Source organism: Apostichopus japonicus, chromosome 17 (assembly GCF_037975245.1).
Source record: "Apostichopus japonicus isolate 1M-3 chromosome 17, ASM3797524v1, whole genome shotgun sequence".
Classification (NCBI taxonomy): domain Eukaryota; kingdom Metazoa; phylum Echinodermata; class Holothuroidea; order Aspidochirotida; family Stichopodidae; genus Apostichopus; species Apostichopus japonicus.
The window spans coordinates 13,694,195-13,717,053 of NC_092577.1; the positions used below are offsets into that span (position 1 = coordinate 13,694,195).

The 22,859-nt window shown below is 36.6% G+C and overlaps 1 protein-coding gene across 1 annotated transcript in view; it reads left to right on the forward strand.

Moving 5' to 3' along the window:
- The first annotated feature begins 8,052 nt into the window (after nucleotides 1-8,052).
- LOC139984635 (von Willebrand factor-like) overlaps nucleotides 8,053-22,859 on the forward strand; it is a 55,621-nt gene continuing 40,814 nt past the window's right edge. The window contains exon 1 of the mRNA XM_071998606.1: nucleotides 8,053-8,405. Coding sequence (XP_071854707.1) covers nucleotides 8,314-8,405 — 92 coding nt within the window. The 5' untranslated portion in view covers nucleotides 8,053-8,313. The remainder of the gene's footprint in view (nucleotides 8,406-22,859) is intronic.

A 22,859-nucleotide genomic window follows, 5' to 3' on the forward strand; every position in this document is an offset into this window, starting at 1 on the left:
AGGTCACGTGGTACCACATGTCCTGCTGATTGGTTATATTTATTGGACTGTTCAGTTGTTAATCACTGAGGACATTGCCACTCGGAAAAGAAGAAAAACGCTACATGTTCAGTTTGTACGACCGAGGCCGAGGTACATAAAACTGGTAAAATCCATGATCAGTCGTAACCAGGGGGGAAGGAAGCTTCCAAAAGTGGGGGGGGGGGCACAACATCAGAGGGTCGCTTTCTCATTCCACAACCACCACTCGTTATGCTATAAACCAATACACACTGGCCATATCACTTTAATATATATGATGTGTTAGTATGCTATCAATACTATTTATTGAGATTATTTATCGTTAACCGTGCTACAAAAAGATATGGGATGCCATTTTAAGAAAAAGCATGTACAGACTAAAAATAAATAATTAAAATGAAATATTAAAATTAACAAATGCTTAAGATATCCAAAGACAGTTCTTCATCAAAGAGACACATTTAATTTGCCAGTAGGGCACATTCGTTATTTTGGATAAAAGTGGGAATACCCCCAGTGCCCCCCCCCCCCGGCTCCAACCCCCTGGTCGTAACCACACACTGCGCGGCTACCCACGATATTCCACGTCATAAGACGTTCGAATAGAGAGTTTGGGTGCCTTTCAGTCGGCCTGTGTGAAGCCGGCTTATCACAGAGAGCATACAACCTTCACGGAGTATTGTTTGCAATGATTTCACTTTTAAATACATCCAAATATGAACACCTTATGATATAGTCCTCACGTATGAAAATTCATTCTTCCAGATAAAAATGATTAAAATGTTAAGATGCTGACGCTTTTAAAATGAAACCCAGATTGATATAGGAATAACTAATTGCGTTTCATTTATTAACATTCATGTTATGCTTCAAGTTATCAATTAACGACAATACTCTTTTTGATGTTGAAATCTGTGGTTTAGTCTCATTTCAGCAATAAATTTTCAATTGTTCAATTTCAGTGTCATTTGCAACGAATATTTTATTAATGATCCCATCTGCCACTGGGCAATATAGTCTATAAATTTAAACTTGTCCTCAATTTTGTATTTTCCTATAACCACGTCCACTTGAATTGTTGGAAGTTTGCGCCCATTGTTTGCTTTATTTCAGTTGATATATGTTTAGACGTCAGATTCCAATGAATGGTCGTTAATGGCAGTTGTCTGCAAACAAAGCTTTTATTTGAAAATGTAGGACAGAAAATAAATCATGCACCAGCTTCGTTTTATGTATTAAGTTATTATCAATATTTGATGTCTCAATATTTGGTACGAATTAGAAAGGAAATAAATTGAAAATTATCAGAGGAACGAGGTGGGGGTGGGGGGGGGGGTGAATTCATTAGTCAGTGATGCGTTTTAGTAACTTTACCCCCTCGACTACCCAACTCCCCCTCTTAGAGAGCACTTCCACGCGCACAGTGCTAAAGGCGCACTTTATGCGCCGTATTCTGTGACTATAGCACTCAAAGGCGATATTTAAAATTGTCAACATTTTACCACAATTATTGTGTAAACTTGAGTTCAATCAAATTTGTTTTTTTCTGAAATATTAAAATAAAAGCGAAAAGGAAGTGTCCAACCAGATACTTCTTTCCATGCGATTTAATTATCAGATTTAATTTGCACTTATATTTTGAATTCAGAATGACATTAATTTCAAGAAATTCGTCATATTTCGAAGTCACTGGTTATCATTTTCAGCGACCCTCTCCTCTCGCCATCCCATATTCCATTCTGCTGGACAACACCTTTATGCTCACTTTGTGGAACATTTGGTATTTAATGTCAGCATATCATACGTAAATGTGAAATTGAAACCAACATTCATGAACGTTATTGTATTACTATCTCTGAATAAATCATATATTTTGAAATTATGAAAGCGACAGGAAGTAATACAACATGTAATAATTTCACAGTCGATTCACGTATATCGGACTAATTTTTTTACCTTTACTTAAACCCAATAAGCATTCCTTGACGGGCAGGAATGATCCGGTAATATTTATTGTAGGAGACTCTACTATTGGAAATTGCTAGCTAAACTTTCAAACTAATCATGGAGATTGTGAATACGTACATATGAGGACTGATACAATATGTTGTTTTTTCACTGTATCGCCATTTTGGTTTTGAAAAGAGAATGAAAAACACATTTACATTATGTGATCCTGTCGCCGCATACTGAAGATGCAAATGTTCCTCGAGTTCAGGTTTGTTTTATCCGAAAATACTTCCATTTCTTCGAATAACCAGGGAGATGTTTCTGGAATAACATTCGAAATGAATATATATATATATATATATATATAAATATATATATGAATTAATAAATATATATATACAGAAAAAGAAAGTTCATGTAATGTTCTTCCATTGACTGTATACTGTGTACAATGATAGGATGTTTAGCCTATACCGGGGCAATAAATCAAGTTACCTCTTTGGCAGTTTGTAGGAGTATGTGTGTTTAGTAAAGTGCAACCAATTTCAACACCGGGCTTTATCAAAAGCCTATCGTATTAGGATGCAGGTTTTAATCTCCGGAAAAAGGGTCCAGCAGCTGAGTTTGTTTTTATGACAATCACTGTCACTTATTAAAAATTAGTAAACGACAGCTGTATTGTTTTATTCTATTGAGTGGTCTGATGTAGAATAAAGATAACACCGTCAGAAGCAGCTCACTTTTGTCACGAAAATAATGAAAAAATATTAAACCTCCATTATCTGAATACAATTAAAGATGAAGAGAGGAAACATGTAAAGAAGATAAAGTAAAAACTTCCTGTCTCTGTTTTTTTTTAATTGTATACAGAAATGTGATTCTAAAATAAAATAGCATAGATAATTAATTCACAAAAGCAATAGAAATACTGTTCATCAAACGTCGCGAAATAATTTGGTTGCTTTTTACTCTGTATGGGGAAAAAATTCTCCTTAAAGGATGACTTTCTGCACAAACTCCATTTTCATATGTCGTTGAGAAATACCCAGCCATGAGTTCTAAACCACTTTTAACTATTGAAAAACGACTCTTTAAATATATGAAGGTCACTAATGAAAGTGGCTGAATCACTAAGTCTATAACGAACAGACCATTTAGGTCAGTTCTCAGATTCAACACAATACTAGTGGCCTCGAAATAACATGATTACACAATCTATTACAAATTTGTCGACGACAAATAGTGGTGAATATCATCCACGTTTAATTTTGTTTATAAGAAGATACAAGAACATGGTTTTGGTTGAGATATTAGAACTTAATTATCAATTGATTAACATTAACATTTAGGCCTGCACTGAGATGATGACGTCATCATCACTGTGGCTTTAAAGTAACGTTCCAGAGATGTAACATATTTTAAAGGTGGATATCTTGAAAAAATGGAATAGCTGTAGAAACATCACTAGCGCTACTCGTTCTGTTGTCTTGGACTAGAATATCAAGAATAAAATCCTTCCTCCAGCCATCCTTTTAATTGTGGTAGATTAGTAATGGTCGACTTTTTGTCGAATGAAATTCATTTAGTTTCTGAAAACAAATTATCGTTTTGTGATGAAGATTTGTTGATCTTCTGAATCCACAAACCCAATCATACAAAATAGAACGCAGAGGTTGCAAGTATATGCTTATTGCCAGGATTATCAGTTTCATGGTGTGGATGGGTGTAGATTATCAGTTTAATAATGTAGATCGGGTGCAATCGTTAAAGCTCACATGTTAGCACTCGGGCTGGTGTTTCGTGGTGTTTACTCATGCGATAGTCCCAGCAAAGATACTTGCATAGATTTGGTGCAGAAGTTGAAGAGTCTGTCGGTATGTGTCAACATGTGTATTTCGTAGCTGCGGTATAGTTATAATTCATTCTCAGCATGGGATGATGGTGTCGGGTTGGTGTAGCAGTTAAAACGAATACTATTCAGCACGAGCTTGGCGTTTACATGGTGTAACAGTTCTAAGCTTTCATCTCAGTATACAAGTAATGAGTTCGGCGTCGTCTAGACATTAAACGTCCTCTTATGTAGTGGTTAAGATGCTGACGTAGTGTAGGAATTAACGGGTCCGCTTTATTATGATAGATGGTGTCGAGGTGGTTCAGTAATTGAACCGTCCGTCTCTCCTCGTGTATGATGAGCTGACGTGGTGCAGCAGTTAAAGCGTCGTCATCTGCATGAGTACTTCCGCCTGACATGATGATGCAGCAGTTGAAACGTCCATCTCAACATGGTTAATGGTGTCAACGTGGTTCATAACTTGAGTCGTCGGTTTTATGTAGTGGCTCCCTGCTCACCATGATTAATGGTGTCGAAATGGTATAGCAGTTTAGGTGTCCCATCGATATACGTCATGGTATAGGTACCGGATATGGCAACAAGAGTACCCCCTCACCCCACCCCTCTCCCTCCCCATCCCCCCCCCCCCACACACGCCCAGCTTCATTTAGCGTTCACTGTGTCTCGCCTAAATGCTCAATTCAGGCTACCAAATTGGTTCAGCTTGTAAAATATACGCACACAATGATCAACGGAAAACTGAATGGGAACTTTAGCCAATGGCAAAGAGCAAAGCAGTGTATGGCTAGAACTGGATTCGAACCAGTGATCTCTGTGTTACAAAAGCAAAGAAATATTTGGCAAAAATGGGATTTGATCCAGTGACCTCTGGATTACAAACCCATGCAGCGCTCTACCAACTAAGCTGTCCAGCCCTTAGTTGGTGGTGCATCCTACATAACCATTTCATTGCTGGAGGCGCCAGTCAGATACCACAGTACCTTGTAATCGTGTATACCCACGCCCAGCTTTCATTCGATACAAACCATGAGAAATTAAAACATGTGTGCACTGTGATAGCTTTGTCTTAGAATGTCACGAAGGAATACAAGAATTCCAGACGTCACCTACATCGAAAATATTACCGAAAAAATAATACATGCAGTTGTGAAATTATGAAAAGGTCCAAGATTGTTAGTATGTATGTATGTATATTTTAGATCCTCATGCAAGCAGGAACTTGCGAAGAAACCATCATTGGCTTATCAAAGCCGCAAGCTGACCGAAGTCAGTCTCTTAGATTCATATTTAACGTCCATGATTATGAATTGTCAATTGTCAACAACTCTGTAACTGTACGACATACATTAATCAATCTTAGAGTGACTCGAACTGGGTACCTTAGTTAGTCCTTTAGTTAGTTAGACCTTAGTTAGTTAGTCTCTATACCTAAGCCTATGTAAGACATTTCGTTAGAAAAATACACCGAAATGGCAACATCAAAAGCAAATACAAAACATATAGAAGGACTAAACCGACCACCTTAACGGCATTTCATATACAGCTTCGTAAATGCGTGTCTTGGGGCAAAGTGTGTCCAGATGTGGATAGTCTAATTATGACATCACACAAATACATTTACATATTACTGTATTATTGACACTATTATCTTATCCCAAATTCTATTTCTATCAGACAAGTAAATATGTATGTGACAATGTCGTGGGCTCTGGTTTCTTACTTATCAAATGTTCCATCAGACATTGGTCATTCCAATGATATGTTCAAAGTCTGTACCTTAACAAGACTTTTAAACCACAAAACCATCGATATACGCATCATGCACGAACGATAGACAACAAAAATATGAAAGTAGTTCATAGGTTTAATTGATGTTATTATTGATTCCAAACTTAGAGCTGTTGTCAGGAGGAAAGTTATTAACGTGGGAATTGTACGATTTAGACGCTACTTACACAACGTTGCTGAATGAGTTAAGAAAGATTTGACTCGACCAATAATTAAAACGTACCTTTGACCTCATTTTATGAATGACGACACAGCATTCTTAATAGCGTTTACTCAGTGGTTATTAGTATCTTAGCAGCCGATATATAGACGTAGCATAACCGTTACTACCCCCATAAACTATAATCTCCATTGACTGGTTTACAGATCACGCCTGCCTATACACGTATACTGTTTCCAATAAAGTGTGTTGATTTGATAGGCCTTGTATAGGGGTATCGGAAATGCACTACTAAATTATTTAGAAGCTAGCCTCTTATAGAGTGTCCTATACAGTAAGCCTACGTGTATAATTTTGTGGCTCTGGTTGGGAATGGTGGAGAAAGGGGTTGGGAAGGGATGGGGTGGAGAGAGGGATGGTGATGGAAAGTGGTACAGTGATAACCATGAATGAATTGAGGGAATGGGAGTGGTATTTGGTTTAACAGAGTATAAACATTTACCACCATTGGTCACGTGTACGATCCAACCAATACCAGCGTGCACAAAATGACTAATTTAAATAAATCTTACTACCTTCTAAAAACTAAAATTGTTAAAAGTAAGATAAAGAATTGGTTGGGTGCTTCTAAACAAATTGAAAGAGGATTTGAACCAGTGAGGTCATAATTTAATGGTTCGAATTACACTGATTTAAAATTGTTTTTTGAAAAGTGGGTTATTACATTTATCGCAATTTGAAGAAGAAAATAAAATCCAGTGTACTGCAAATGACTTAAGCGCTTATAACCTACATTTTTTCCCCTTCAAATTGTTGATTGAGACTTATCGATTATTTATCTTGGACTTGGTTTCGTTTCACCCCCGGATTTTCTTTTATTGTTGTATCCGACCTCTAACCACAATTATATTTCTTTCAATTTAGGTTATTTACTTATTTATTCTTCGTTTTTTTCTGAGTAAAGATACTTTGGTCAATGTCAAAATACAAAGGTAACCTTCTTGGTTCTCCTATGGTTAGTTTTATTTTCTTTATTTGTATTTTAGTAAATCCGTGTATAGATAATAAGTTTGTATGAAGATCATCGGTAGGGCCATGACGTCAAAGAAGGTACAAAGGTACTTATAGAACCCCCGCATGTCTACTTCGTGCTTTCTGAGAGTCCCAAAAAGAAAAACATTTAAATGTCAAACCACTCTAGTGTATACATAAAGAGAACTATATAACGATTCGATTCCTTTAGACCAAACTAATAGCACAATCAAAACAAATACAGCATGTAAATACAGTTCTGATACGCTGAGCAAGGATGTCTATACTAACAATGCGGTAATTGGTACCTTGTTATATACAAAATATATACTATGGAGATACTAGTTGTATAGGGTGGGGGGGGGGAGTGGTTATCCCCCGTCCCCCTCTTTTGCCACACGCCACTGCTCCAATGAAATCTGAATACTAAAGATGAAACCTAATAACTGATGTTGATGATGATGACGATGACGAAGTATATAGCGATGGGGATGAGAATGAAGTAATTACCTACTTTTTGTTGAGGGTGTGGGTGGGGGGGGGGTATGTGCATTTGATATTGTCTCGAGGTCCTAAGCCGATCTTGAATTGGAAATGAGTTGTCATGTTTTGATGACGAAAGAGCTTACTTCTCACTTACCGAAACGAAAAGAACGAAGAGAAAAAGGAGGGTGGGGTTTGGGGGGGGGGGAGGTGGGCGAATGGAATTTTGTATGTTAATTGAAAATCCTTTGATAGTGAGGAGTGATATTTTCAGAAGCCAAAAAAAAAATAAAAATAATAAAAGACCTTGTATTGTATTTAAATCTGGCGAAGGTTATAATATTTCACCATAATGTGCAATTAAACTATATTTACATTCATGAAATTTCAGTTTTAATTATTGTTTAACCAGCTTATAGTACAGTCTTTATATCCTGACGTTTATTTACCTAAGCACCTGTTTTTTCTCTTTTTAATGGTTGGTTAATTAGGTACCATGCATCCCAAAAGTGACGTAAAAAATCACTTATCTTTTCTCATTTGAAGGTATTGTAACTCCTTCTACCCACGTCGAGCACCCTCTTTCAATGAATTCCTTAACCTTTCAGTCACTAAGCACACTCCCTGCGGGGCAACCACCCTATGTTGACAAATCTACCCCAATTGGTTTGTTTGCTAGGAGCAAAGTTTAGATTTGCGCAACCGTTCACCTTTAAGCCAAAAAAATCATATTTTGCCGTACCACGCGTAGTCTAGCCTCAGCATTGGTGAATCCATCGTATCGACTGGTAGGAAGGGCGTGTGGTTTGAAGCCGGCTTGATTAGTTTATATACCCACATGTACAGAATACATGATCATTTATGCCAAGGGCTCCGCGAAAGGTGAAAGGCTTTTTGTCAAAAATATTGATTTCTTCGTGATTTCAGTTTACTGGAGCCCCCGGAACATCAAACCAAGCTTAAAAACAAAAGGAAGCCGTACTACCAGTACTGCGATCGTAGGATACATCGGGTAGCTCTCTCTAATATGGGGGTGCTCGGAGGTGTAATGAGGTCCCTGCTCATAGCTGGGACTATACTCCTGACGGCGGATTTTATCCATGGATTCTATAATTCAGAGTAAGAATGATGAATTTATGATATCATTTTTTTTTTATTGTTTTTGCATTCCTAGCCTTGTAATAGTAGTTATTTCTCTATCTTTGTCATTCTAAGTATCTTTTTGTCTTCTTTATGTAATCCGTGAAGATAAAATATTAACCAATATAAGTGTGGTTTTGTCTTTTTAAACATATATATCTATATATATATAGGCTATATATTGAGATAAATAGATAGGCCTTTGAGTTATAAATAATTTAGTTGTTTATTTCTGATATTCCCACTTTCGGTGCATTATCGATCATTGCTTCCAATGTTCAGTCTGCAATGCAAGCTCGTCCAAATTTCTTCAATTTTGTTGTTCTCTAAAAATCTTCCTGGTTCGGTCTTATGTTGGTAGGATATAGTTACAGTTCTCTCCATCCCCTTCCCATCCCCACCCACACCCCACCCACACCCCACCCACACCCCATCCCGTTTCATAGTGCGTCGGTATGAGGCAGCTATAACACTTCCACGGAGGAAAACATCAAAGTAAGCAGTTATTTTGGTATGTACAAACTCAATTCCAATAGATGAAAGCTCATTTGCTTGAAACTGAAGAAAGTAACCCTTTCTCTCGAATAATTGAAAAATTGAAAATTCATAAATATAGTAAATATAAATAAACTGAAATTTCTATCTGTAATACAACTATATAAACAGTACTTTAGACTATCGTTTAACCTTCGGGAACCATTTTGAAGATTCGCGTGCATGACCATGCGATGTACCCATCACCTCATTTGCATATGAAAATTAGGAATATGCTTTTTCTTATATTAATCTCTTACATTGGATATGATTTAATGTTATATCTTCGCTTCATTTGATCGATATTATTTGCAAATATCTTGACATTTTGGACCACGCCTATACATAGTATTAGTCATAACATAATTTTAAATTAATTAAAAAAAGTAATGAGTACAATACTTTGTTCGCGATAATGGCAATTAGTGAAAAATTAATTAATGGATACTGCTTCCCAAAGATATACGAACCGTAAAATACAATTTTTTATTAGTCAAAATTGTTTCACATTAACATCGTTTCACCTTTTCAAACATTGGAATCATGCATTTTTTATTAAAAAAAAAAAATGAAAGCACAAAGACAGTTTTGTTCCATGTTTACACGGTGTGTAAGACTTCTACATGGCAACTGAACACATTAATAGCCGGAGAAAATGTTCAGCTTTTTTATTTGTTAAGCAATCAACTTAAGCCACTGGAATATTCCTCTATAGTAGAGTATTGCAGCAGATGGGTCAAGATTTAAAAGTACCGTTTAAATAAATATCCATATTTCATGTATTACCCTCCCCCAAAAAACGGATTTAAAAGCACTTTTTAAACTTTTCTTCGAGACAATTTGAAGGCGTACCGAACTTTGCATATTTGTATTATATGCAGTATATAAACAATATTTATCTCTTACAGGTTTAATTAATAATTAACGTGGTATTGTTTCACCTGTATTATAATTTATTTAAGATTGAAGTAAATCATTAATTACATTCAATCAATTAAGAGTGAATCAAACATTTATAGACCGTAGTTTAACATTGAACGATTCTTGATTCTCGTATATATATATATACCTATATGTATTAAATTGAATTAATAATAAGCTATTTTAAATATTTATTTCAAATATGACGTATGGGTCTACAGAATATTCCAGCATGTATTTCGTTCTATTTCTTACATCACCCGATTTATCTTTTTATCTCTTTTATAAACAAAACAATATCTACATCATTAAATACCAAGGGTCAGGTCTATTATTTTCAGCTCTCTGCTAACCTGGGGCCGTATAAAATGAGAAATAGATGTATTTTTGTCGAGAAAATAAACCCCGACTTAATTTCACGAAATGGAATAAGGAATTATTTAAATCTATACATATGTGGGGCTGAGTACAAAAAGAAAAATCTAACAGGCCAGTGTAATGTTGTATCCAATCTGAGGGGGCCGCATTGCTAAAGATCTTACCTATATAAAGTCCCCTTGAAAATATGAAAATATAATTATCACAATATAGAGAAAAAAATATCAGAAAGTGATACAAATGCTGCGGTTAAAGGACCCGCCGCTTGAGAGAAAATTGCGCGCTTTAAACTCTTTATGTTAATGTTTACTTGCTACTCAATCAATCTTCAAAATTTAACCGTAAACCAAATTCATCTTGTGTTTCTTAAAGTTATCATAAACACATCAAAGAGATATAACTGTTCAAATAAAATGTTCTGTTATACCGCATTTAAAGGGGTTTGTAAACTTCGCCGCAAATCGATAAACTAGATAATGTTAACAAACTGAAGTGAGTAAATAAGATAATGTAAAGAAGGTTTGATTTTGTAATACATCACACTTTCAAAGACTTCCATATTTTAATGGCAGGAGCAGGCAGAAACCCTTTTGCTTTAAACAAAATATCTAACATATTTTTGGGTGGGGTGGTGGGGGGGGGGGTAGGGGGATAAACAACTATTTTGGGACTTATAGACCCCTCTTCCTCATAGCTAAGCCAATGCTTTCGTTTACACACAAAAATGAGCACTTTTTACTCAAAACTCTACATATGCGTTATATTGCCATGGTTGAGAATCATATGAATTCTATGACGCGACGTCAAAACTCCATAACGCTTTCTCGGTAATTCTGTTATACGCGTATTCGAGATAAGGCTACGCGCGCGTTGACAAACACGGGCGGAAACGCGGCACTGACTAGTTACTTCAAAGCATGCGCATGCGTAAAGGTCAGCCGGCAATTATTCTCCTAACAGGTTGTCATGAACATAGGCCTTAAAGTAAATGCAAGAACCATACTCCACGTTCTTAGGAATTTACAAGCAATGTTTTGTTTTCGGTTCTGTGACGTCGCTTTATAGTGTTCGAGACATCATGCACTGACTGCGTATATATGTTGTGCTTTTATTCGGATGAATTTTGTACTTTCCTGAATATTTTATGAAAATATGACAAAATTTCGATTTGGTAATCGGATTTAATGATAATATGAATTAGTATATGTTTAATGACTTTTAGCTAATGTTGAATTTAATCATTAGTTTGGCAGATCATTAATGAAGAACAAAATACATTCAAGGAATGTTATAGATTGATAAACATGATTTCGAGCAGCACACGGTAGGTTTTGGTAAAAAAAAATTGTGAATTCTGAGGATGTAAAATAGAAACAATTGCAGCTCTAACTTAGAATGTATATAGTAAACGAACAGCCATTGCAATGACAACGTTTTTCAAAGCCAGCCCAGTATAACACGTAACCGGTGATATATAACTCACAATACGTACCCATGTAATATGAAATAAATAGTATAACTTGATAACGGGCACACAAGACCAGACAAACAACGAACGTAACATACACTAAAAGTATCAAGTTAGAGATATCTTTACTAGTGAAACCTAATCTTATTTAGCAAAATAACTTTGATTACATTTTGAATGCAATCAGAGCGATATGTAGGCCTACGTTTATTGGGCGAAATATGTATGTACAGGTTTGAATTGATGTGGTTAGACACACTGTACGCATATGACAAACTTTCATGTATATAAGATTTATATAGTGTGACATTTCGTTGGCTAAGGAAGAGATCCCACTGAACGAATGCATGATAGGCGGAGGACGGGGGAGGGGAGGGAGGGGAGGGGAGGGGGGGGGTAGTGAGGTGGAATGCCTGAGCCTTTCGAGCTTTAGAGATAGGGATTATTAAGACTACCAGGGGTAAAGAACAGAGGGGCATGTCAATGAATAGAAGGAACAACTATAGGGAAAGACGAGATTGTTTTCTTCAAGGAAGTAAACAACGTGAACATTAAAAGAAGAACCTAACAACAGAGGAGTTGCTGACCCCTCCCCGGGAGGCTGCCTCATCAGATCTGGCAGTATGCCCCACTGTAACAGAGCATTAGAACACACAATCAAGTCGGTCACCTGATTGCTCAGACATACAAAAGCGATTCTAAACTCACAAGCTCTCTAACCATACATTTAATTGAAAGTACCACAGGAAAGAAGTGATATAACCATAGACCCGGATATAAAAGGAGTGATAATCGCATGAAGCATATAGAAAAACGCTGACCAATGAAACTATAGGGAGAATGTGTTTTCCTGGGTCACTGAGGTCGACTCTCCTATGTTAGAGGGGGTGGGGTGGGGGCTCGGTAAGTACTATCCACCACCCCAACCCAACCCCGAAAAATAGTGCATTTGTTATGCACACTTAGGCTGTAAATTAGGTCTACATGCAAGACACATGTGCCAATAACTGCTATTCATTTTCCTGTGGGATTGAAGAAAAGGAGGTGAGGGGAGGGAGGTGTACCCCCCACCCCCGAGATCCACACCCGATATATCTTAAATCTTTATTCTTAACCAGATACCCATTACGTTTACTGTTGACACTGGTTTTATTTTTTTGCCAAATCAGGCCCGCGAGCTGTCTTGTTACTGGCCCCGGACTTCCTGGAAGTTTGCAAATAAATTAATTAATTAAAAAAAAAATGAAAATATCAAATGAAATCTCCAAACAATACCTCGCGTTTTGGGCGCATTTTCCGCTTCCTGGTTTTCAGGTTAGGTTTTGAATACTTGTAAGTATTTTACGAGTTTTTAATAGCGGTTTACTGTCAAAATAGCTTGTCAGCAGACATAATTTACATTTCTGACGAATCTGTAATTCAATGTTTGTTTTCATTCAAAAATTCGAGGAACGGAAATTTAAGGTATTATGTGAGAAGGGGGGGGGGGGTTGAGGTTGGTTTTACAGACAGAATATCTTTTTTTTTTACTGTTTGCCCGGCCCTTTATGGCCCTCCAAATTTGAAACGGTTGCCCCAGCGAGTTAATTGCTATAGATGAAATATCGTAGTGAGTTATATTTATGCAGATTTGGCTAGGGCAGGTGCGGCGAAGAGAGGGGCGCGGTGGCACACTAGGCTAGAGTAATACCCAAGAGCAGGGCGGCGAATGAGGGGCGCGGTGGCACACTAGGCTGCGGTAATACCCAAGAGCAGTGACGGCGAAGAGAGGGGCGCGGTGGCACACTAGGCTAGGGTAATACCCAAAGCAGGGGCGGCGAAGAGAGGGGCGCGGTGGCACACTAGGCTAGGGTAATACCCAATAGCAGGGGCGGCGAAGAGAGGGGCGCGGTGGCACACTAGGCTAGGGTAATACACAAGAGCAGGGGCGGAGACGAGAGGGGCGCGGTGCCACTTGCCATCCAAGTTTTGTAAAACAAACAAAAGAACCCAGAAGTGACCATTTCTATAAATAACAAGTGCCCCATATATTTGATAAAATAATTTACCTTTTTTTTCAATTTCATCAGTCAAATGTACTCTTAACTTATTTATCTGTTGTTCCCCTTGTTACTGAAAGTTTCAATATTCTAAGTAAAAAAGCACCCTGTTGTTGAAAAATGAAAGCTGTAAAACTCACTAAAAAAATATGTGCTCTTTTGTTGAAAAAAAAAAATGGATATCTAGTAAAAACTTCATCGGTAACTGGATAGAAAAAAAAACCAACACTAGTTAGATAATCTGTAAAATATGAAATTTTAGAAAGCAAAGAATACCAGTTTGCAGTTCATTTTATGCTGTGATTCGCATTAACACCATTAGTAGGCTTACAATTTGGAACAATTTGAATACAGTTGTAGTTAAGTGGTAACTGGAAATCCACGTACTTGTGGCAATAATGAACGTAGTATGAATTAGTATAGCGCTCTAGTTCAGCGACGGAAACGTTTGCAAATCAATGTATTGGTCAATAATTGAAAAAGAAACATAGTAAAACCTGCAATAAATGTATTCAACATAAACTATGTAACGGTTGTCCGAAATTTTAGAAAGCAAAGAATACCAGTTTGCAGTTCATTTTATGCTGTGATTCGCATTAACACCATTAGTAGGCTTACAATTTGAAACAATTCGAATACAGATGTAAAGTGGTAACTGGAAATCCACGTACTTGTGGCAATAATGAACGTAGTATAAATTAGTATAGCGCTCTAGTTCAGCGACGGAAACGTTTGCAAATCAATGCATTGGTCAATAATTGCAAAAGAAACATAGTAAAACTGCAATTAATGTATTCAACATAAACTATGTAACGGTTGTCTCTAATTCTGACATGCGTTGTCAGCATGCATGGTACTTAAACCGGTAGGAATAAACACTTTAGTCACTGAGACGTTGCTTCATGTGATTAATCGTCTTATCTATAAATGATAATTCATACAAATTTAGACAGATTGTAAATAGCATCAAGTAGGCAAATCTGTAGATGAATATCACAAAATGAATCAAATATACCCACCAGTTAAACTGCAGGGCGTGACGATCCTAAAACACACAGACGCAAAACACACACTCGCACACATACACACACTCATACATACAAGTTAAAATATAAAAGTTATGAAAGGTCTCTCAAGAGGATATGTAAACTTCCGTGCAAGTTTAGACTAGAACCAAAACAGAAACGAAAGAAGAAGAAAAAACGACCATAAAAGTTGACTTTCTAAATATCACAAGGTTTACAAAAACGACCTTTATGTTACCCAAGTTTGTTATCGACAGGAAATCATGTAGTACTAACTTTGGTTATTTGTTATTAGTTTGTTATTTATTAGAGATGAGTACATATCATAACTTATATGTTCATTTATATCTTAAATTCTACCCAGGATGTAAAATATCGTATAGCCGTTCATATCAAAACGAGCTATTGTGGCATGCACAGGATTTATAAATTATTACAGTAGAGGCATAGCAGCCAGTATAGCGGATACATGGTTTCATAATGGAAGGGGTGCGGTCCTGGGGTCCGTCATGTCGCCTCCCATTTAGGCGGGGTGTGTCGTTTCTCAACCAGCCGTTAAAAGAAAGGAGTTTTTAGACGTGAAATAGTGCATTCTTGGGCATATTCAGACTCTATATGAGGTGTTCTAAATGCACAATGGGCTAATAGTTAATTTTGAATTGTTGTGTGAGGTTGTGAAAGGGAGGGGGGGGGGGTGTACACCTTCACACCCGCTTCGATCTGCGCCCTATTAGGAGTCCTGGGCCCGGAGTAGTGGTCTTTTGCTACCTCGACTGAATGTACAAAATCCTCGACTGACGATGGTGGGGGAGGGAATGAATGGGGGGGGGGTTGGACCACTGACACCCTTTGCGCACGTCACTGAATATTTTCCCGATTTCTTTGATCGAGTAACAACAACAATAAATATGTATTGCATTGGACGTAAATTTACATGATCAGATATACATCTAGGATTTGTGATTAAAAGTTTCGAATAAAGAAGAAATGCTTATTTAAGGATTATTTAAGTATTGAATATAAAATCTTATCTTTAAGGTGTTAAACAACACAAGTGTCTTCTTCTGTTTTGAATCTACCAACAAGTTTGTTTAATTTGTATCGTTGGTATATGCAGGGGTGGGCAGGGGGGTGTAACTTTACATGACGCCTCCTAAAACCCACAGATTCTATGATCAGCCAATAAACGTCGTACATGACAATTTTAGCTGTAAGGGAGCAATTTTGAGACAATTTAAGGACACCCAAATATCTATTTATATTCAGTCTTAAATTTGATGACATTTCAATTAAGGTTTTCCGCGCCATGAAAAGTGGAATATTTTATACATATTTACAGTTTCATATGACATTTAGTACCTACATAAGAAACCATGAAAAAGCGAAAAGGGAAACATTTGTCACATGGCGCTTGTATGTTTCAACTAGAAAGAATACGCTTCATATTTTCTGAAATTATGTCTAAACTTAGAGAAATGAAAACATATTCTAATGTACCGTGTCTCGTTCAGTGTCTCTGCACTGGTTTGGCAAAATTGCAGGGCAGTAAAAATCAAAGAGAATATCTTGCGGAACAAGTTTCCTACAGTTTTATATAGCTCTAGAGATAATGGTAGCTCTAAATGGGTGAATAATGGGGCTTTGTAGGGTTAAAGTTGGTGTTTACATGGTAATTTTAATCACCATACACAATTTAAGATTAAAAATTACTTAATATAATAATAGAATATATGAACAACACATTATAACGTATATTAGTGCTACCGGGACTGATAGGGTTAAGCGACTTTCTTTAAAAAAAATATTCAGCTTGATTCAAATAAAGGATAAAATTGTCTGGGTGAACAAAATTTAGAATCTCAAGGTAGAAAATATTAACCGTTATTTGACTTTCGTTTGATGGAAAACAATGGCACCTGTTCTAATTGTCATCAATTGCTATCTAAATAGTGATATGCCGGAGATTAAAGCCGATTGCTTCATAAGAGTGATGTAAATCGTTCTGCATTGTTAGGTGAAATCCCCGTCCTAATAGTGTATTATATCGCCACGTTATAGTTTTTGTTTTCTTGAAATTTAGTTATATTTTGTTCATAACACGATGACGAATGGAGTAATCTTTCGCAATTTAGCTCAAAATGTGCTTATTCTCTTGATACAATTTGTTTGCTATTGTTTGGTTGGATTCGTTTAGTGGTTAGGAATGAGACGCTTAATTTTTCTGGAAAAAACTCATTAATTTTTAATCTAAGCTGTTGAGATTAATAAACTATTAATATCATACTAATATTTGTCCACCAATTTTCATACGGAATAAAAGTAATTGATAAAAAATTGCAAATTACTAGGTCTATAGATTGTAAACCCTGGCTGATATGTTTATCTTTTTACGACGTCATAGTAACCGATATGCAAAATTGGGTTTTTTTGTCGATATTTTGAAACTTGTGCTATACTTACACAATTGTCGCCGTCATGAAGAGCTTTCCAGTTTTCCACAAATCCCTTAAACCAACCCATTTCACCCCTTTCACATTAATGGATTTGTTTTATTTATAACGTTATACGGCATCTTTACGATATCTCCGATAATAGTGATCGGAACTTCATTTGTTAAAACCGTATCCTTCGTGACGTCACGAATGACGTGTGTATTGTGTAAATTAGGCAGAAATAACTAATATGGAATTGAATATAATAAAAAAATCATAACCTTATGTACGATGACTGATCTCGATATACAAGGGAGTGCCATCCGGCGACAGGTGCGCTGAGATTTTTATTTTGTTTTCTCTATTTGAAGAATTGTCATTAACAGATGAAAACTAAATTTGCTGACTTTAATTAATCATTTGTTTACAGTGTATTATTTACATATAAGAGCAAAAATAACACATTGTTGAACAGAAGGATGTATTGTATGAAAGGGTGCGTTTAAATGAAAATAATAACAATAAGAAAATAATGATCATACATATATAGGATAAATAAAATAATGTATATTTACACATGGTTTTTATGGATGAGACTGTATATAAAGCAAATACTATCTTTCGGGGAAGATTAGCTACACAGCTTGTTCCCATGACAACAGAATAATATGTTGTTTGTTTTATTTGATTTCTCTTTTTTACGTTTAAATTTCTTATAATTTGTGCTCCTTTACAGTCAAAATAGTGGAATTTGATAGAAAAATAAGTAAAAAAATAAAAAAAGTTTTTTATAGGGTTTGACATTGGCTTGATCTTTATTTCGGAAAATCATGTTTCAACATTATTTTATTGGTAATTCATATGTCCTCCACTGATATTTTATTCCAAAATGCCCCAAATAGATAATTATGATTAACCCGTCTTGAAGTAGGTTTCTATATAATTCAATTTTTCAATATAAATATTGATAGTTGCATATTTGAATAACTTTATTCCTATCATAGCATATTATATTCATTAACATATATCTTTATAATTCATATTTTGCATCGAACGGAAGGGCAAAGTAGTCGGGCGTAAGGAGGGTGGTGGGCGTAAGGAGGATGGTGGGCGTAAGAACGATGGTGGGCGTAAAGCAAATCTCACCAATTTAGCTATGAATTCACTAAACAAACTTCTCTCATTTATTTTTCTTAATTTATCTTTGTTTCGTAATAAAGAAAAACCGTATTCGGTTAAGTAATAAAATTATTAGTTTTTTTTTAAAGAGAAAATCGTATTTTAAATCAAAACTCTGATTCAGGAATCAACAGTATTGATTGATAAGGCGAGTGAGAAAAGGGAGATTGGTTCTTGGTTAATAGACATACAATAACTAGCGAGTGAGAATAATACAAGATTCTGTATAACATTTCTCGAAGATATGTGATAATTCAAGGCTAAATAAAGTTAAGAAATAATAGAGAAAGAGTTGGAACAAACAAACATAAACAGTGGCGTAGGAAGGTACTTTTGAGTGGGGGGCTGAAGACTGATGGCCGGCCTGGGGAGGGGTCTAAGGGGAGGGGTGTCCCCCTCCCCTTTGGAATTTTTTGCATTTCCAGGTGGCCTCAGATGCAATTTGGTGCAATATAGCACACTTCAACACCCACTCCATTTTGTAAACTTAATTTTGTATTTTCACCTGGCCTTAGATGCAATTTGGTGCTCCAAATGAGATTTTTTTTCTCATTTGGAAATGAAAAAGGGGTTTTCTGACTTGCGGAGCGGGGGGGGGGGCGGAATGATACTTCCGCCCCTCCACATTTTTCACTGGGGGGGCTGGCGCCCCCAGCCCCCCCGGTTCCTACGCCCTTGAACATAAACATGGCAAGGCAATACCACTGCGTCATTGTTGAATGATTCATATAACACCTTAAATCAATTTGTCTTTCACAGATAAGCATTTTGTTTAAAAATAACGTGTTAATACTTAAAACATGATTATAAAGATAAAGGTATTAGTATTGGAAGATAAACGAACACATCAGATTAAACTCTGATGTGCAAAATATTCGCAAGCTTTAAAACATTCAATTATGCTTAAAGATCCTCTGTATTAAAGCAAAATATTGGAATCATCTCGTGGTAATCTTGGGCAAGGAATTTGTCAGAGCTAATTTTGAGTCACGTTTTGCCTAATAACAGGTATAGGGTTACGGGATTTTTGCAAAGTTTATTTCAAAAACATAATAAATTGCTAGACAAAAGTTGTTGTTCGGGGAAAATACTTCCCCAAGACTAGTTGGATGCATTCGTGCCCAGTCTCGAGTAATATATTATGGCAATTTTTATTAAGAGGGTTCAAACTATTTTACGATCCTTAACTAGATGATACTGTACCTGTTGTTAGGTTACTTTGACAATTATGAATAACATTTCTAGGACAAAGTGAAAAGACGTGGATGTTTATTATATGGAGAATGAAATAGTATGTTTTGATGTGAGGAGAATGAAATAGTATGTTGTTCTGTGAGGACAATAGAATGGAATATTGTGTTGATTTGTGAGGAGAATGAAATAGTATGTTGTTCTGTGAGGACAATAGAATGGAATATTGTGTTGATTTGTGAGGAGAATGAAATAGTATGTTGACTGTGAGGAGAATGAAATAGCATGTTGTTCTGTGAGGAGAATGAAATAGCATGTTGTTCTGTGAGGAGAATGAAATAGTATGTTGTTCTGTGAGGAGAATGAAATAGTATGTTGTTCTGTGACAAGAGTGGAAGACTATGCTGTTCTGCTTTCAGATTTCCTGTTGGTGGGGCACATTTCGGTAGAAATTACAATCATGAAACTCATAACATGTGAGCATATAAACAATACCATGAGACAAATATCAATATTTCTAAATGTAGCGAAATGTTTTTGTTTCTTCTTTTATAAAACCGTTCAAATGAACTGACCTAAGTTTACCTGTGGTATATTATTAGAGATAACGATCAATTGATAAATGAAGGATGCGTATACGTGCTCTTCAAGGCCCCCCCCCCCTACACGGGCGGTGTATGTCTGGGGGGTGGCATCCTTCCCCAGTAATATCACAGAAATCACTGCCACGTAGAAGTTATGCTGCCACAGGCAGCAATATTAAAACAACAGTAAACATTGGTTCCTGAATCCTGCCCCCCACCCCTTCCCCCTCCTCCCCGGCCCCCCATTCCATATATGTTCTCGGGTCCTCGCTCTCTCTCCGTCCCTATTGGCTGGCAGTTTGGTAAAAGTTACTTTAAAGTTAAGTATATAGTTATACGTAGGTACGAAAAATTGGCTACTATCAGTTTAGAATCCCTTCTCTTTAAAGGGGCGATATTATCAGCCACTCAAAGATAAGACCTGTTCACATTTAAGAGGTGAAAGTTGAAAGGTGTAAAATACATAGCAACATCGATAAGCACGTGCAAAAACATACTTAAGTGGGAAAATCAACCTTTTTTCCCTTGTGTGTTTCATTGGTGTATTCACGTTAACATAACATTTATCAAGAAGCGACCCTTAATTTGGTAGGTTACGTTATCCTGATTCTACAGTTGATTTGAAGTTGATTTGAAGTGATCTTGAATAGTTGCTTTGAGGTTATCTGAAAGACAAATAGTAACAATAATTTATTGGTAAATGTAAGGTTCGCTTGGTTTAGTAATACACCGACTCGACTGGGTAATCCATTTCTTATTGGTGGCGATCCATTTATAGCCGCTGCTTTGCTAGAGGTGCCAGTCACCATGCAGGGGCTACAGTAATGTGCATACCGTGTAACAAGGATCACGCCCCGGTCGCGTAATTTTTTTTCCTAGGACGAATAAGGGCATCGGCCAATCAAATCCCTGGACTCCAAACATGTGACTCTTTTTCAAAAAACATGTTCTGAATCTTTTTTTCTAGTTTTGACCCCATATTATGAACGACAATCCTTCATTTTCGTAGAGTTTGAATCCCTAACCCACTTTCTAAACCCTAACTCTGATTTCAAACGAATTTGTAAATTCCTGAAAAACCTGAAACCCTTATGTGTCCTTGGAAAAAAATCAGGCGCCCGGTCTCATTCGATAAAAACCCATTTATCGCCAGGAAATGGATCTTAAGACGAGTTCGGCTTTTTTTTATGCTATGTGTACACATAGTAAACGTAAAGGGGCCAGTAGTTACATCGCAAAAGATGAGTGCGATGCTCACTGCTGTTTTGCACGTTCACATCTACTGACCCTTGAAATTAATCAAGTGCTATATAATCAATGATTCAAGTGCGGAAAGCATTCGACGATAAAACGTGTCTAGTATATTTGCAGGTAATTGGGTGTAAACTGATGTCTCTTGCCGTAGCAAAATGTTGTCTCATTCATGACCTACCGGAAACAGTCCTTAACAAACGACAGTCCAAGTATGCATGCACACACAGCTGAGATATGCATACAGTATTTTTTTATGAAAATTCTCCAAAGAGTAATGTCTCATGGGTAAATATGATAGCCTATCTCTAACCAGCTTATTTTTTTTTTGCAATTGTTTTGTAACTGATCAACAAAAGCAGGAAGATCGACTTTGGAAATTGCTGGTATGAAAAACTAGGTTTAACCCTACAGTCGTTCTCTCGTTATTATTATTTTTTAACGCTTGGTTTTGTTCAAGCACCCCTCCCTGTTGTATAGCGCAGTCTCTCTATATACCAGCAAAAAAAGTTCAAACACGTTTTGTCCAGACTCATGTTACAACTATCATATAACATTTAGCATACAACGAATTCTAACCGGACAGACAGCCCCATCCGAAAAATACTTTGGCAAGCAATATCCATTTCGTAATTGTTTTGTTTTAAAGGTTCAACGGAAATGTTTCATAATTTTTTACCTAATAGAAAAATGGAATGGTCTATTAATGACATTCAGACTAGTTTGTCGGTGATATTACACGCGTTTTGAATGTCCTAACCAGTGCAGACTAATCCAAGTAATTATAGGGGCCAATGTAAAGGGTACCTTAAAGTCTCAATGTGTGCTTGCCAAATTTGAACTTCGACCTTATCAGCTTACTGCCCTAATAGCTCAGTGAAAATAACACCGTTCTATGCAATTTTTCACATTAATAATCATTAATTTTAGTGAGTTATCTGTCGTTAAAAATTTTGAGCTGAATAAAATTCGCCAGATTTTTCAACGAGTTTGTAGATTCTACAAACTTCCATCAATCATTTTCAAGCCGCGCCCAACAGATCATGCGCCAATCAATTTTCTCTGTTTTGTGTACGACCGTTAGGCCTAGGACTGCTTTCACTTTCGTGGCTAGCCTGTGTTAGGTTTCTTCTCTTGAATAGTACATTTCTTTTGGTATGACCGATTTTGCTTGCAACATTGTGTCATTTCCTTCCATGCAATAAATAAACATGTGTTTTCAGACGTTTCCTCCGTAGAATTGGGTTAAAAAATTGAACGATACGAGTATATATATAGGTTACATTGTATAATGAACATGCTGATATGAGCGGGCGCAGTGATTTTACGGTAAATCGTTCGCGCCATAAGGGCCTCTTCGATTGCGACAGCTATTCTCCATTAAACCCACCTGGTCAGAGTGCATTTAGAATAAGAAACATCTGAATCTGC